Source organism: Manis javanica, chromosome 17 (genome assembly GCF_040802235.1).
Source record: "Manis javanica isolate MJ-LG chromosome 17, MJ_LKY, whole genome shotgun sequence".
NCBI lineage: Eukaryota > Metazoa > Chordata > Mammalia > Pholidota > Manidae > Manis > Manis javanica.
In genome coordinates, this window is record NC_133172.1 from 37,697,083 (window position 1) to 37,712,942 (window position 15,860).

A 15,860-nucleotide genomic window follows, 5' to 3' on the forward strand; every position below is an offset into this window, starting at 1 on the left:
AGAGCTTGAAGGCTGAGGATGCAACTCCAGGCTGCTCCTCCACTCCCCACTCCATCTTTTGAGTGGGCTTCCTGGAGTATACCAGGATAGTCATTTTCTTCATCTCCCAAAGTCACTTTGAGCCTCCTGAACACAGAAATTATTAAAACCAGAACTGTGGGTTTTCCTCCAAGATCAGGAACAAGACAAGGATGTCCACTCTCACCACCTTTATTTAACATAGTACTGGAGGTCCTAGCCACGGCAATCAGATGACACAAAGAAATAAAAAGCATCCAAATTGGTGAAGAAGTTAAACTGTCACTGTTAGCAGATGATATGATATTATACATAGAAAACCCTAAAGATTCCACCAAAAAAACCTATTAGAACTAATAACTTAATTCAGCAAAGTGACAGGATACAAAATTAATACACAGAAATCTGTTGCATTCCTATATTCTAATAACGAATTAGAAGAAAGAGAAATCAGGAAAACAACTCCATTTGCAATGCATCAAAAAGAATAAAATACCTAGGAATAAACCTAACTAAAGAGGTGAAAGGCCTATTCTGAAACCTACAAGACACTCATGAGAGAAATTAAAGAAGACACCAATAAATGGAAATACATCCCACGCACATGGATAGGAAGAATTAATATTGTCAAAATGGCCATCCTGCCTAAAGCAATCTATAGATTCAATGCAGTACCTATCAAAATACTGACAGCATTCTTCAATGAACTAGAACAAATAGTTCTAAAATTCATATGGAATCACAAATGACCCTGAATAACCAAAGCAATCCTGAGAAGGAAGAATAAAGCTGGTGGTGGGGGGGATTATGCTCCACAACTTCAAACTCTACTACAAAGCCACAGTAATCAAAACAATTTGGTACTGGCACAAGAACAGATCCATAGATCCATGGAACAGAATAGAGAGCTTGGATATTAAACCCACACATATATGACCAATTAATATATGATACAAGAGCCATGGATATGCAATGAGGAAATGGCACCCTCGTCAACAACTGGTGTTGGCAAAACTGGACAGCTACATGTAAGAGAATGAAACTGAATTATTGTCTAACTCCATATACAAAAGTAAACTTAAAATGGATCAAAGACCTGAATGTAAGTCATGAAACCATAAAAATCATAGAAGAAAACATAGGCAAAATTCTCTTGAATATAAACATGAGCAATTTATTCCTAAATACATCTCCTTGAGCAAGGGAAACAAAATAAAAAATGAACAAGTGGGACTACACCAAACTAAAAAGCTTCTGTACAGCAAAGGAGAACAAAACGGCATCTTACAGTATGGAAGAATCTGTCTGTCAATGATTTATCTTATAAGAGGTTAACATCCAAAATAGACAAAGAACTCACATGCCTTAACACCCAAAAAACAAATAACCCATTAAAAAATGGGTGGAGGATCTGGACAGATACTTCTCCATGGAAGAAATTCAGATGGCCAACAGGCAGGTGAAGAGATGAGCCAAATCACTAATCATCAGAGAAATGCAAATCAAAACCACAATGAGATGTCTCGTGTTAGGATGGCCAACATCTAAAAGACAAGAAACAACAAATGCTGGTGAGGATGCAGAGAAAGGGGAACCCTCCTACACTGCTGGTGGGAATGTAAATTAGTTCAACCATTATGGAAAGCAATATGGAGTTTCCTGAAAAAAATTAAAATAGAAATACCATTTGACCCAGTAATTCCACTCCTAGGAATTTACCCAAAGAAAACAAGATCCCCGATTCAAAAAGACATATGCACCCCTATGTTTATTGCTGCACTATTTACAATAGCCAAGATATGGAAGCAACCTAAGTGTCCATCAGCAGATGAATGGATAAAGAAGGTGTGGTACACACATGTACACAATGGAATACTATTCAGCAGTGAGAAGAAAACAAATCCTGCCATTTGCAACAACATGGATGGACCTGGAGGGTATTATACTCAGTGAAATAAGCCAGGTGGAGAAAGACAAGTACCAAATGACTTCACTCATTTGTGGAGTATAAGAACAAAACAAAACTGAAGGAACAAAATAGCACACTCAAGACTCCAAGAAGGGGCTAGTGGTTATCAAAGGGGAGAGGGTGGGAAAGGTGGGTGGGTTGGGAGAAGGGGATTAAGGGGCACTATAATTCACAATCACAATATAGGTAAATCACTGGGAAGGCAGTATAGCATGGGGAAGACAAGTAATGACTCTATAGCATCTTACTTTGCTGATAAACAGCAACTGCAATGGTGGGGGAGGTGAGGACTTGATAACATGGATGAATGTTGAAACTACTGTCCATGTGAAACCTTCATAAGATTGTATATCAATAATACTTTAATACAAAAAAGGATTTATAGTAAAAAAGGATGAGGAGAAAATAAACACATTTTCAGACAAAGAAAACAACAAACAAAACCAGGACTGTGGGGAGATAGAGACATGCTGTGTGTCCAAGAAAATGATACCAACTCGTCCCAGAGTGGGATTGGTTAGTGGTACATCACACAGAGCAACCACGGAATGCTGCATGTTAGGAAGAATACTGGACCATGTACAGGAGACCCAAATGGCTAAAAATCTCAGGATAGCATGCTCAGCCTCAGTAGTAATAAGGAGAATGCAAATCAGCAACCAAGGGAATGCCGTTTCATATCTGTCAGGCTGGCAAAGATTAAGTCTGATGATACGAAGTGTTAATGAAGACATAGAAAAATGGGCACTTGAGTACAGTGATTATGGGAGTGTAAACCTCTGGTGAGCAATTTGGGGACATGTAGTAAAACAGAATAAGCATGTTCCCTTCAATCCAGCAAGTCCATACCCAGGTACACCCCCCTAGTGAAACTCTGGCCCATGCACATAAGGAAATGTATATATTGAGATAGTCACTGCAACAGTGATCATAATAATGAAAAAGTAGAAATAAATGCTCATCAACAGAAAAAGGATGAACTGTGAAATAGTCATATAACAGAATGTTGTAAAGCAGTTAAAATCATAAATTTGAAACTGCTGAGAAAAAAAAGCAAAAAACAATATAAAGGGCTATATAGAGAATGATGCCATTTTAAATAAGGTTTATAAACCTGTACAACAAGACTATGTAATTTTATAGATACATATACATGTAGTAAAAGTAGAAAAACATGCCTGGGCATGGTAAACACTTACTTTGTGACACTGGTTCCCAGGTTTGGTGGTGGGGTTAGCAAGAGATATGGGAAGTTTACACAAGGACTTTACACTCTCTTTGATTTTTTGTTCCATTAAAACATACAAATGAATAGGACTTAATATTTGATAACTTTGGAAAGTTTTATTTTGAATTTTCTGTTCTTATCTGTTTTTTTAAATTGTTCAGAATTTAAAAAAAAAATTTATGGAAAAGAAGAGAAAACCAGAAAGCACTGGGCAGGAGTTCCAACTGGGATTCCAGGCACAGAGCTGCTGGATCACACTGCCCCTTGGGCAAGTCCACTAACCTTGAAGGCAGAGCTTGTGTTCAGCAGTTTCCCACTGGTTCTAGCTGCAGTACCCCCGACCCCAGGTCTCCAGGTAAAGTTATTATTTGGGGGGTGGATGGTGGGATACACAAGACAAAAAAGATTTTTAAAAGAGGAGCTGCCCTGTTTAAATAGAGGAAGCGGGGGAGGGGTGGGGCCTAGGATCCCGTCTGCAGCAACCTCTGCATTACACCTCCGTGAACCCCCCGGCTCTGAGCACACACAGTGTGGAAACCCCTAGACCAGCCCCAGTGTCCCATGAGCAACCCAGAGGTTACCTACCCTGGGAGAACTGAGTGGCCAAGACTAGGGTAAGGCAAGCGAGGCACCAAGTGCTCAAAATTGAAGGAGACATTCACTGGCAGAGTCGTTCCCCTGCCAACCCCGCACTGTGTGCCCTCCCAGAAAACCTGCTTGCACTCTTTTTCTGACAGCTGTGCACGTGCTTATGGCCCCGCCTGGAGAGCAAGCTCCTGGGGACCAGGCCCTGTGTCTGGCTGCCTTACCCCATCCAAGGGGGTGAGGTGAAGCCCAGCACACAGTAGGCCCTGAATAGGTTTGCTGAATGATTGATGGATAGAAGGGCAGGAGGGACAGAGGAGGGGGAGGAAAGAGGGAAGGAAGGAAGGGAGGGAGGGAGCGAGAGAGCCTCCTTCCCCCTCTCTAAAGCCCTAATCTGGGCTGTCAGCCAACCCAGACCAGCCATTCTGCTGCTGGGGGCAGTGAGTGTGGGTAATTGTTGGTTTCTGCTTTACTGGTCCTTCCTCCAGGGCCGTGTGCAAAGCGGAGGGTTTCACTTGCCCAGTGGGTACTGAATTATAGCTGTGGAGCTGGAGTCCTTTGTAATTAATTAGCAGCCACAAGCCCTGGGGAGCCTGTGACATTTGCTGAGTACACAGGTGACTGGGCACAGAGCAAAAGGTGGCTCCTAATTAGCCTTGGCCTGATTTTTACAGTCTGCAGCGCTGGGACCCCCTCCTTAGTGCTGGTTACACACTGGCTGTGGAGTTTTTACTGTGGCTCTGTGAGCAGAATTGGGGGCCAGAAAAGCAGACTTCTATGTGTGCATATTTTGGTTGGGAGGAGAAGCTTTCTTAGAACTATCCTGAGAGAGAACAGCCCCAGCCTCTCTGTCTGTCTCTCTCACAAACACTCAAATACACATTGCTACCTTAGCTGATGGAACAAGTCTCTAGAAAATGTATTTAAAGGAAATGTGAGGAACCTTACAGTTTATCAAAATCTACAAAACCTCTTGCTGATGATAAGATCTTTAAAACTCCCTCAGCACAGCAGTCAGCACTTGGATGACTGAGAGAAGCATCTTATCAGCCCAGCAGGAGAGGAGTAGATAGTGTGTGGGGACTGGGGGGTTCTGGCCCTGCTCCTCCAAACCAGCCTCCCACCCCCAAACCCAGCCCTCCAGGGGTTGGGCCTCTGATCTGGTGTTCACCCCCATGCATCATGTTTTTCCAGGCTGGGCCATGGACAGATTTGTAACAAAGATGTTTGTCCTTTGTGTTCTCCAAGGCTTCCTACTTCTTTCTACTCCAGTATCTCCAGTCTTGCTCCTTCTACTTACTATCATCTCCCTTCTATAGATGACAGACTGCTCTTTGGAGAGGTGATATGCCTTACCAAAGCATGGGAACTAAACTCCAGGCATATCTGAGTCCGTATCCAGCTGCGTATAAACGTATCACTCCACTATAAACATGACATCTTAATAGCAACTACCATTCCTTGAGCACTTGTGTGTTGAATGCCTGATCTTCATTTTCTGTTAATCCTCACCCAAACCCCATGAGTGGACCCACTTATTCCCATTTACAGTTGAGGTTCATAGAGATAAGGGAACTTGTCTGAGGTTGTAGGTAAGTAGATAGAGGAGCCAGAATTGGAACCATGTGTGAAAGACCACAGCCTGTGAGCTTCACTATGTTCTCTCTTGCTAGAGTGTGAAAGGTTGATGAGATGTGCACAGTCAGTGTGACCAGACTCTGTGTCTCACTCTCTGGATGCTAAATGTTAATGGTGAAGCTGGGAAGCAAATTACACTTCTTCCCACTTATCAGATGGGCAAACACTTCAAAGTTTGAATAGAGGAGGTACTAGAGGAGAAGGTGGGAAGTGAGGATTCTTGAAAATTGCTAGAGGGAGTGTAAATTAGTATAAGATTTTCAGAGAGCAATCACCCCCACCCCCACACACAATCTAGCCATCCTTCTAGGGATGAGTGAGCCTTGTATAGTCATGTACATGATATGAATGAGGATGTTCCTTGCAGCAGTTTTATAATAAAGAAAATGTGGTATAAGGGTCCAGGGCAAGGGCAGATACAAGTAGGCCAGTTAGGAAAGGAGAGCTGAATCTTCACGGGAGATGACGGTGGCTCAAACCAGGAGGCAGTAGTGGAGGCAGACGAGACTGTGAGAAGATCAGGTTAGAGGTGGAACAGGAAACAGGAACTCATCTGGGGGGGTGTAGAGTTTGAGATGCTCTTTGACATCCACACAGACATGTTGAGTAGCAGCTGGAAATATGGGTCTGGAGTTCAAAAGACAGGCTCAGGCTGGGGATGTACATTGGGAGTCACTAGCACTTAGATGGTGTTTAAAGCCATGAGCCTGTTAATCTTTTATTCTTATAAATAAAAGAGCTGGAGCAAATACGACAATGTGGACATCTATTAATTCTGGGAGGTAGATACAGTGGTGTGTATAATACTATTCTTTGTACTTTTTAATATGTTTGAACTTTTTAATAGTAAAATTAATTAATAAATAGTTTATAAGGCCACAAGTCTCCAAACTGCTGACCAGTTCTGTCAGAGTCCCCTGGACCTAAAGGGTGGGTGCTGGCAATGAGTTGCACACCCAGGTTCAAATACCTCTGCCATCAATTTAAGCTCAGTGACTGACTGGGGATGGACCCTGGCTCTCTGAGCTCCTGTTTCCCCTTTTGTACAAAAGAAGTGGGCCCACAACTTCTCAGGGTTCTTCCAGGGCTGACCATCCAGGATTCAATGTGGTGCCCTACAGGGCTCCTGCCTTCTCTGATTTTATCCACCTACCTCTCCTGCATAGTCCTACCTATAAAGCCAGAAATACCTTATGGTAGAATGTCAGCTTTGCCTCCAAACAGATGTAAACAGAAGAGTCAGAGAGGACAGAGCCCCACGGTCATCAGGCCCTGGGATCCAAAGGGAATTAGACTGAGCATAATAGTGAGAAACCAGAGACTGAAACTCACCACAATATTTCTGCTGATGAATGCATCCTGCTCATGACTGGGACAGGTTGAAGAAGTCTATAAGCCTGAAGCATACAAATGGGTGGATGGCTCTACTAATTTGCCAAGTTGTAATAGGCACAGATAGATAATAATGGTATAATAATGATATTTATGTGATAGATTATGAACTAAGTGCTTAACATGCATTCTCTCATTTAACCCTCACAGCAATAGTGCTGTAGGGTTACCATTTTTACTAGCAGACTTAGCAACACAGGAAAATGAGGCTCAGACAGGTCAAGCAATTTGCCCCAAATCATGCAGCAGAGCCTGGATTAGAACTTGGACGGCATGATTCCAGATGTCAAGCACTTGAAGGCTCTTGGCCAACAAGGTCCTTGACATCTCTTCAATAAGAACCAGAGAAGATAGCCAAGCTGTAACTGTTAATTGAACCATTTATTCAGCAGCAGCCTATAAATAGTTGAGCACCTACTACGTGGCAGCACTCACTGTTATTCATAAACACAGCTTCTGGTCGCAAGGAGCTTGTAGGCTAGAGATAGGCCAGTTTATAAACCAGGATAATAAACTGATGGCTCCAGGCAGCTCCTGGGTAGACACGTGTGTGCAGAGGGTTCCTATATGGGAAAGGATGGTGGTCCTAAAAGCAAAACATGGACCAGGGTGTGGAGTCATGGCACAGGACCTTTCTCTGCCATCTTTCTCTGCTGTGTATTTGTGCACTTTTTTCTGGATAGAGGGTCCAGGGCTTTCATCAGATTTTTAAAGGGCTCCTTGAACCCTCCTAGAAGGCTAAGGATCACTTCTCTGAAGATATATTAATTTTCCAAATGGGGGTTTAAGCTGTGCCTGCCAGCCACTGCATGTTCTAGAGGTGGCATGTATGTGCTTCTCCTGCTGCCATGAAGAGACCAGAGTGAGACCCGGAAGACAGACCAAAGGGCAAAAGGGGCCTGTGGACATGCTTCCCCAGGCACTGGAGGAAGGATTGTGTAAAAGGAACTGGACAGTTCAGCGCACAATTCAGCATGGACTTGTCTGCCCAGTGCTACACATGGTTGTTCAGTCCAACCAGCCCAGAAACTGGGAAATTTTTTCATGCTGATATTATCATTCAGTTGGGCTTTAAGCAACATCAGCGTGTCAATCATCAAACAGAGAAGCAATTCCTGGCTTAGAGAGTGAGGAGGGAATGGCTTAGGTTAAGGGTAAAAATAATACCTTCCTCTCTCTGAGCTCACTTGGTTGGGCCATACCTTCTAGAGCATTCATAATTGCTACAGGGCACACACCAGATGGAGGAAGGGGAGCTGGGCCTGCCAAGGGGTGGGCTGGACTGGGCTTGGAATGCAGGCCCAGGAGGGTAGGTCCAGCCCGGGGACTCTGAGAGTAGCCCCGTCCAGTTGTGGGTCTCCTGGACTGAGATGTCCTCCTGACCTTCTGAACTGTAAGCTCTGTTTTTACTCACCCTTGGCTCCCCAGTGCCCAGCACAATGCTGGCCCTTGGAAGGTGTTGAATGAATCAATATGCCTGGATGCCCTAGGGCTGCAAACTCCTTTCAGACAGGGACTATTTTTGGATCACTACAATACTGCCACTACTTACCCCTCCCCAGTGCCTTACTGATGACCTTGGGATTGAATCCCATTCTTCTCACTAGAAGTTCTGAGCTCAAACCCATGATTGCATGGGCCAGACTGAGGCCCCAGGGGTCCCTATGGATGAGTGATGGAGGCACCACTAACCTACAAATTGGAGAAACTCTCTCCGCTGGTTATGGTGGGGCCCCACGTTTTTGCCTTTCTGAATGGTGATGGTATGTTTCTGCAGAGGTGCTCAAAACCCACATGCAGGAGATTCATACATTTGCCCACTCATCATTCACGCACTCATTCATTTGTTCACTTACATGCTCACTCACTCATTCATGTCTTCAGGTCATTCGACTATTCATCTGCTTCATTCCTTCAGTCAACATCCACTAAACGGTGTGCAGAATATTATGCAAATACAGAGATGCTTCAGACACAGTCTTGCCCCTGCGAGGTCCCAGCTTGCAGCAAGAGGCATGAACACAAATAATCATACAGTAGAGTAAAAAGTAGTAAATGTCATGAGGAATGTACAGACACATCACTGAAGGGCCAGAGAGGGAAGAGACTTCTCCCAGCTGGAAAGGGAGAGATAAGAGGCAGCTTCCTGAAGAAAGTGTAATCAACAGCAGCTCCAGAATTTCTGTACAGAGAGTGGGTGAGGATAGCAGCTTGTGGGGAAAACTCGAAGTGGCATCATCTGGAGGGCGCCTTATGTAAGAAAGAAAAGTAGCCTGTGTCTATAGCAAAGGATGAAGTTATGAGGAAGATGGGTAGGGGTTAAGTGTCCCCAAGTCCCCTCTTGCTTCCATCACACAAGAAATGGCACTTGAGCCCAGGCCTCGGTAAGTGGAAAGAATTTATTTGGGCTTTGTTAGGTGGTAGGGAAAGGATGAAACCTGACTGGGGCAAAGGCCTGGAAGTGGGGAAGTTCAATGCAAGTAGAGGGAGCCTGGAGTCCTCGGGACAGGGTAGAAAGAAGAAGCAGGCAATGAGTGTGGAAAGGTAAGATAAGCCGGGGATGCAAGGCTAAGATGTATGGGCTTCATTCAGCAGAAGGTTTCAAGCAAGAGAGTAGCATGGTCTCTGCTGTTTTTAGGGCTGTATCTCTGGAGTAGTGTAGAGAATGAAGAGGAGGAGGTGAGGGCACAGGAGACTCATTCCAGGTCCCTCCTAATATTTAAAGGGACAGAGCAAGAGTACAATTGGAGGTTCACATACCACCTGGTTAAAATATTTAAAAGTTATAAATCAAATTAACAAATGAAATACATCCTGTCCTCCTACCTTGACAAAGAGAGTTTCATAGCAACCTGGAGGGCCAGGTTCAAATCTGTAATTCTCACACGGGAACACAGAGGTGCCAGGGGATCCACCATGTAGCCCCAACACCCAGTCTGTGGCCCACCTCCGTTCTCTTCCCACCCCAGCTCCTTCCCTTGCTGTGAGAGGCCTCACACACACCCAGCCCACACATCCACACTGTTTGCACCCCCAGCAAACAGCCAGCTCCAGCCACTCCTCAGGTCTTGAGGAGAGCTGTACATCTGCCCTCAGTGGTCTAGAGATGAAGATCAAGCAAACCTTTATAAGCAAGCAGGCTTGGGATGACAGAAAACTCCAGATCTACAGTGCTCCATGTGTAGTCTAGGAGAGGCTCAGGCACTGGGTGGGCACATACCCCTGACTACCAGCCTTCACACCCAGGCGGGCTGCAGGGCACACCCAAGACAGGACCTGATAGGGTCCTTCTAAAGCCCAGGGCCCAGGCTTTTACAGGTCATCAGGGGAGACAGAAGGAGGTGCTGAGCCAGGCAGCAGGAGCCCCTGTGAAGGGGGAACAGAAAGGCTGATAATAGAATGCACAGGGCTTGGAGACCAGGTAGATGGGATGTAGCTCCCAATCTGAGCATTGCAAGTACCATCTGAACCTGAGCCTGGCTCCCTGACACGCCAGCAGGTGGGCAGATGGGTGGGTGCAGACACCTGAGCCCCTTGTGAGAAACCACTGGGCTGGTTTTGCTGCTCCCCTCTCCTCTGCCCTCCTTCTGCTTGCTCACCCCAGCCCCCAGCCACAGCGTCTGGCTGGGCCGTGTGCAGGGCGTCTGGCCCCAGGGAGTGATGGAGTCAGCAGAAGTCTACACCTACATGGCTATAAATAGGGAGCCTCTGGCAGCTGCTCACTTAGCCTCCCTACCTCCCCAGCTGTGATAGCACTGGAGCTTCTCGGACACCTGGACCATGGACCCTGGGGAATGTAATTGCATGTCTGGTGAGTAAGGATCCCCACCCTGGGGTCCCAGCACCTTAGTACAGCTTCCTACTGGGAGTCCCCAGGACTCTGATGACTGCTTCTCTTCATCCAATTAGGAGCCACCAATGAATGGGGTTTGTCTCAGGCTGGTGGCCTGGGGCAGCTCTCACTTTGTGTGGCTACCTGCCTGATGATGTGCTAGCATTGAGATCCTGGCTCAGGGGTGACTGAGGGGCACTTAGCCGCAGCCCCTAGGGGCAGTCACCAGGGCAGGGAAAGAGCTCTGGCCCAGAACCTGGCTACTTGGCTTGGGTGCCCTGCTGGCATTCACTCCTGACACAGTATTTTCAGGCCTCAGTTTCCTCATATGAAAACTAGGGTCCCTCATCCCCACTGCTCACTTCCCAGTGCTAAAATCATAAAGCACTTGCAGGTGTCAGGGGAGATACTAGACACGTATGCGGACTCCTGCATCTCTGAAACCCCTTAATTCCACAGAAGCTTGTTGGCCAGGAGGAGAGAAGTCAGGGTTCAGAGCCAACCTGAGCCTTGGGAAATGGTATCAAGAAGTATCACAAGTCTGTCTGTCTGGTCCTTAACAGGACATGTCTGCACCACAAACTTGCCAAGGAGACAGAAGTTTCCAGCATTTTGAAACTTAAAATGATAGGTGGGATGATTTTTAAGTGTAGGTGCTTTTGTAATATGAAAACCAGTGAGGCTACGGCTCTCACTTTGAGCTGGTTTATGTCCTTGGATCCTTCTCTTACCCATTCAGGGTTTCCATCCTGCCTGATACCTTGAAAAGGTGAGGAAGTTATCAAAGATTTCGACAGTCCCGGGGAACCTTGAGCTTGGTAGACTTGGCCTAGTCTAGAAGTTCCCAAAGCTGATCGCACATCAGAATCATCTGGATGGATTTTTTAAAATATTGATTCCCTTTCCTCACCTGGACTTCAGAATCAGAGTATCTCAAGGACTGGTCCCCTGAATCTGCACTTTAACAGCATCCTAGTGAGGGGCCCATGCAGCCACTCCAATTTCTTCCCATTAGACTGGGAGGCATGGGATGGTCTTTGCCACTGGGGTGACGCTGGGCAGCATCTTCACCCTCTTGTCCAGCTCCCCCTGACACCAAGGACAGCCCAGGAACCCTGCCACCATGGAGGTCTGCAGCATGCCTTGTGTCTTCCTCTCCAGCCAGGCCCTCATGCTTGTGGCTCTGTCCTCTCTCGTAGGAGGAATTTGCATCTGTGGAGACAACTGCAAATGCACAACTTGCAACTGTAAAACATGTCGGAAAAGTGAGTTATGGTGACCAGGGACCCTACTGGCCGGAGCAAACACAGTCTGTTCCCTCCATCCTCAACCCTCGAGTCGGGGTGGGATTAAGGAGTTTCTGGGTGCCTTTTATCCATGTGGGAGAGCTCTGAAATGAAGGTGTACAGAGACCCGGGAGCAAAGTGCCAAAAAGATGGGGCATCCATGGTGTTTCAGGTGTTTGGAATAGGAAGAACACTAAGGGAAGCTTTTATCCTGCCCAACGGGGAAAGGGATAGAACATGGCCTGGAGTCCTGAGCTCTGGCTTTTAGTCTTGGACCGGCCACTGTCCAATGACTTTAGGCAACCCCCTTCCTCTCTTTGGGCTCTGATGGACCCTGGATGACCCCTAAGATCCTTCCAGCTCTACCACCCCACAACTTTCTGTCCCAGGTTTTTTGCTAATGTGGGTAGAAGCCTATGGCATGTTTGTCTTTTCCTACTTCCTCTAAGAGGTAGGAGGGGAAGTGGTAAGATTGGAATGGTGACCCAAAGCTGATCTGTCCATTTCCTGACCCTTTTAGGCTGCTGTCCCTGCTGCCCCCCGGGCTGTGCCAAGTGTGCCCGGGGCTGCGTCTGCAAAGGGGGCTCAGACAAGTGCAGCTGCTGCCCCTGAAACACATCCATTGTGCTGGGGGCAAGGCCTGGGAAATGTCTGTACAGTGCATTAGTCAAGAAGTTGGAATAATTGTACAATAGATCATGCTTTTTATATATTTGCCCAGATGTAGTGTTGTTGGTGACATTCGTGTAAAGTGCTTAAAGCAATAAAGTTTTCACTCATGGTTGTCTGGTGGCTCAGAGCACTGTTTTACCTAACCCAGCAGGTCCAGGAAGGGCTGGCTCTGGTTGCAGATGCAGTACAGCAGCTCACATCCCTCCTACAGATGGCTGCTAACCACACCATCCTGCAGCTCAGCCCGAGGCTTCCTCCTGCTACCTGAGCCTACCTGATGCATGCACAGGGCAGGCTGGCAGTGCTGGGGAGTCAACACCTCTGGGAACAGCTCTTAACAGGTGACAAACAGGATAAACACCCCAGCATCTTCCCCTATAGGACAAATATGATACATGTTCTGCACCACCCCCAGAAGTATCCAGCCTCACTGAGCTCCAAAAGCACCCCCGTGGTGACCTGCTCATTAACATACCCCTTACTGGCTTTCTGCCTTCCCTGCCTCTTTTCTCCATTCTCCTAAGTGCTTCCTGGGATCTCCACCCAAAGAAGTTACTGGTACACGGAATATCCCTGGCTTTGGGGGTAACCTGATCTTCAGGCATTCCTGGCATAGTGTTGGCCCAGAATGCCTCATTGCGTGAATGGTGCTAGTTAAGGGACTTTAGCACTGAATCAGCCATGAACAGGTGGGAGGTCTCTACAGAGCTAAGAAAATCCCCAAGTTCAAGACATGCAGGGCATTAGCTCCCTGGTTTGGTTAACTGTGCCCACCTTCAGGACTGGGTGAGTGGGCAGACATGGACCAGGAGAATCTGGTGCTGTTCACTGAAGTTCTTTCAATTTCACAGGAAGCAATGTAAAGAGAAACTGAGTCTTTGTTATTTCCCCCAGATTGCTGACATATATATCAGCTTTCACTACACCAGTGCAATTCCAATTAAGTTTGATGATAATAAATGCTGCCATGATGCAGTTCTTCTAATGCACCATAGCATAGGGTCTATGCACATAGTAGGAGCTCTATAAGCAGGGATTTTAGTAGGCTTTTTTAGGCTTCTGTTGATCAATCTCTGAGAAGGCTGCCTGAAGCAGGAAAGTTGTGTATCAGGAAGATGACACTTAATGGATTGTGTTCCTGTGGTGCCTAAGAGGCAGTGGAGACCCGTGAGGGCCTGTGACAGACTACACCATCTCAGGACATACTCCAGTGGGATGGAAACCAGACCAGGGCTTGGTGGGAAAGAAATGTAGCCCAGGTCCAGGATGGAGAAGAAAGTTCCTCACACAGACTGAAGGGGGTGCCCAAGGCCCAGAGGCAGGGGCAGCTGGAGTCATTTCTGAGCTCTAAGGAATTGCACAGGGTTGAGGGGGCCATTTCAGCCTCAGTCTGGCTGGGTGTGGGGCCCAAGAGGTCCCAGAAAGGGCCTAGAACCCTCAGAGATGGCTGCCGAAAGGATAAATCAGGACAACCTCTCCAAGGGTCAATTAGGCCGTTAAATATAAAAGGCCTCAACAATGTGTAAAACACCCAGATTCATAGCGCATAGAGCTTTTAAAATAATTTGGCAGTGTACATCAAATAACCATTCAATCATTTTCCCATTTGTCTCAGTAGATTCATTTCTGGAAATTATTCTAAGGAATTTACAAATTCAGCAGGAAAAAAACCATCACTTGTGGAAAGGTTCATTGTAGTACTATTCACAATTGTGGAAAATGGGAAACAAACTCAAATCTATTTATGAAAATGCTCAAGTAACTATGGCCCTGCACACAGTAGAATATGATACAGCCATTAAATATGCAAAACACAGAAGATGGTTATGGTAAAATCTAAACTTTAGGCTACAAATTAGTTATACATTTTTTAAAAAGACACACAATGCAAAATATATAGATGAAATAAACTGTTAGCAGTGATTGTGTTCAAATCACAGAAAAAAGATGATTTTACTTTCCTTCTCTCTATTTTTCTGAATTGTCCAACATTTACTAAAGTAGCATTTTAAAAAATAAATAGAAACTGTTGAAAAGGGAAAAAAAATAAGTATACGTTAAGCCAGAAATTCTACCCTAAAGAATGTTGTAACCTAAGGAAAAAAATCACAAATGTACACACACAAAAGCTCCCAAGATATTTATCACAGCATGGATTATAATAGTGAAGATTTGGAAACAACAAAAATATCTCAAAGTAGAGGATTGGTTAAATGAATTGTGGAATGAATCTACTAAAATAAAACTGTAACAGTGAAGCTAAATTCAAAGACATGTTCATTACTTACTAGTAAGCAAAGAAAAAAGTTATGTATAAATCAGTGTGTACTGTAGGCTTCTATTTGTATATTTTAAAGGATTATATATGTGTCTTGCCAATGGGTTTCAGCCCAGGGAAGTTTGCTATGAATTCACTGTGACCACAGAAATGACAGCAGAACATTTTTGGAGTGAAAGGGTTTATACCTAACTTTATTTCCATGGTGGCAGGTCAGTCACTAGAATCCCATCCACTCAGAGCGAGTCTGCATGCAGCAAGCCAGTCCCTGCCTCTGGGCCTCTCTGCCCTTGGTGCCACCACTACTCCAGCCTCTGCTCTGCTCTCCTGCAGCCTTGCAGTTGTGCCACCGTGTCACCCAGACCACTGGGCAGGGCTCTTTATACAGAGTCAATAATGATGCATTGCCCACACCTGTGCTGTGAGCCAGCCAGTCAGGGCCAGGTGAGAATCCTGGCCACAGGAACCTTCATTTTATCCACAATGTTTTTTTTAATTTTTCAAAAATTTGTATAATAACAAAGAAGAAAAGAGAGGGGGGAAGGGAGCTCAACTGCCATGTTTTGTTTGTTTGTTTTATTAAGGTATCATTGATATAAAATCTTATGCTCAGACTGCCATGTTTTTTAATCTGATGCACAGATGGCCTAAATTGTACAATTTATTTTTGAAGACAAGGACAGGGCAGAATACTTGAAATTGAACCATCTTGGAAAATTTGGGCCACGTGGCAACAAAAGGCATGGTGTGGATAAAGTGAAGGTTCCTATGGCCAGGATCCTCACCTGAGCCTAAACTAGTTGATGATGTAACTGGCCTGCCTAGGCTACTGCTTCCACACCCATAGGCTATAAGCTATTATTGACTGAGTCACTATATAAAGAGCCCTGCCTAGTGCTCTGGGCAGAGGCAGAGACAAGGAGGATTGCAGACCTGCAGACTGCTGTATGCAGATGTAATTC

General features: G+C 45.6%; 1 protein-coding gene and 1 long non-coding RNA gene across 4 annotated transcripts in view; one reads left to right on the plus strand and one right to left on the minus strand.

The window, feature by feature from the left end:
- LOC140847194 (uncharacterized) overlaps positions 1-15,860 on the minus strand; it is a 42,063-nt gene that overhangs the window by 7,087 nt on the left and 19,116 nt on the right. The gene's annotated exons all lie outside the window — the stretch shown is intronic.
- MT4 (metallothionein 4) lies at positions 10,551-12,729 on the plus strand. The gene is made up of 3 exons (XM_037001476.2): positions 10,551-10,641; positions 11,862-11,927; positions 12,469-12,729. The coding sequence occupies exons 1-3, from the start codon at positions 10,611-10,613 to the stop codon at positions 12,558-12,560; spliced, it is 189 nt and encodes a 62-aa protein (XP_036857371.1). The 5' UTR covers positions 10,551-10,610; the 3' UTR covers positions 12,561-12,729.

Coding starts and splice junctions, on each gene's coding strand:
- MT4 (XM_037001476.2), top strand. CDS start 10,611: ATGGACCCTGGGGAATGTAATTGCATGTCTG. Junction 10,642..11,861: donor GGAATGTAATTGCATGTCTG/GTGAGTAAGGAT, acceptor CCTCTCTCGTAG/GAGGAATTTGCATCTGTGGA. Junction 11,928..12,468: donor CTGTAAAACATGTCGGAAAA/GTGAGTTATGGT, acceptor TGACCCTTTTAG/GCTGCTGTCCCTGCTGCCCC.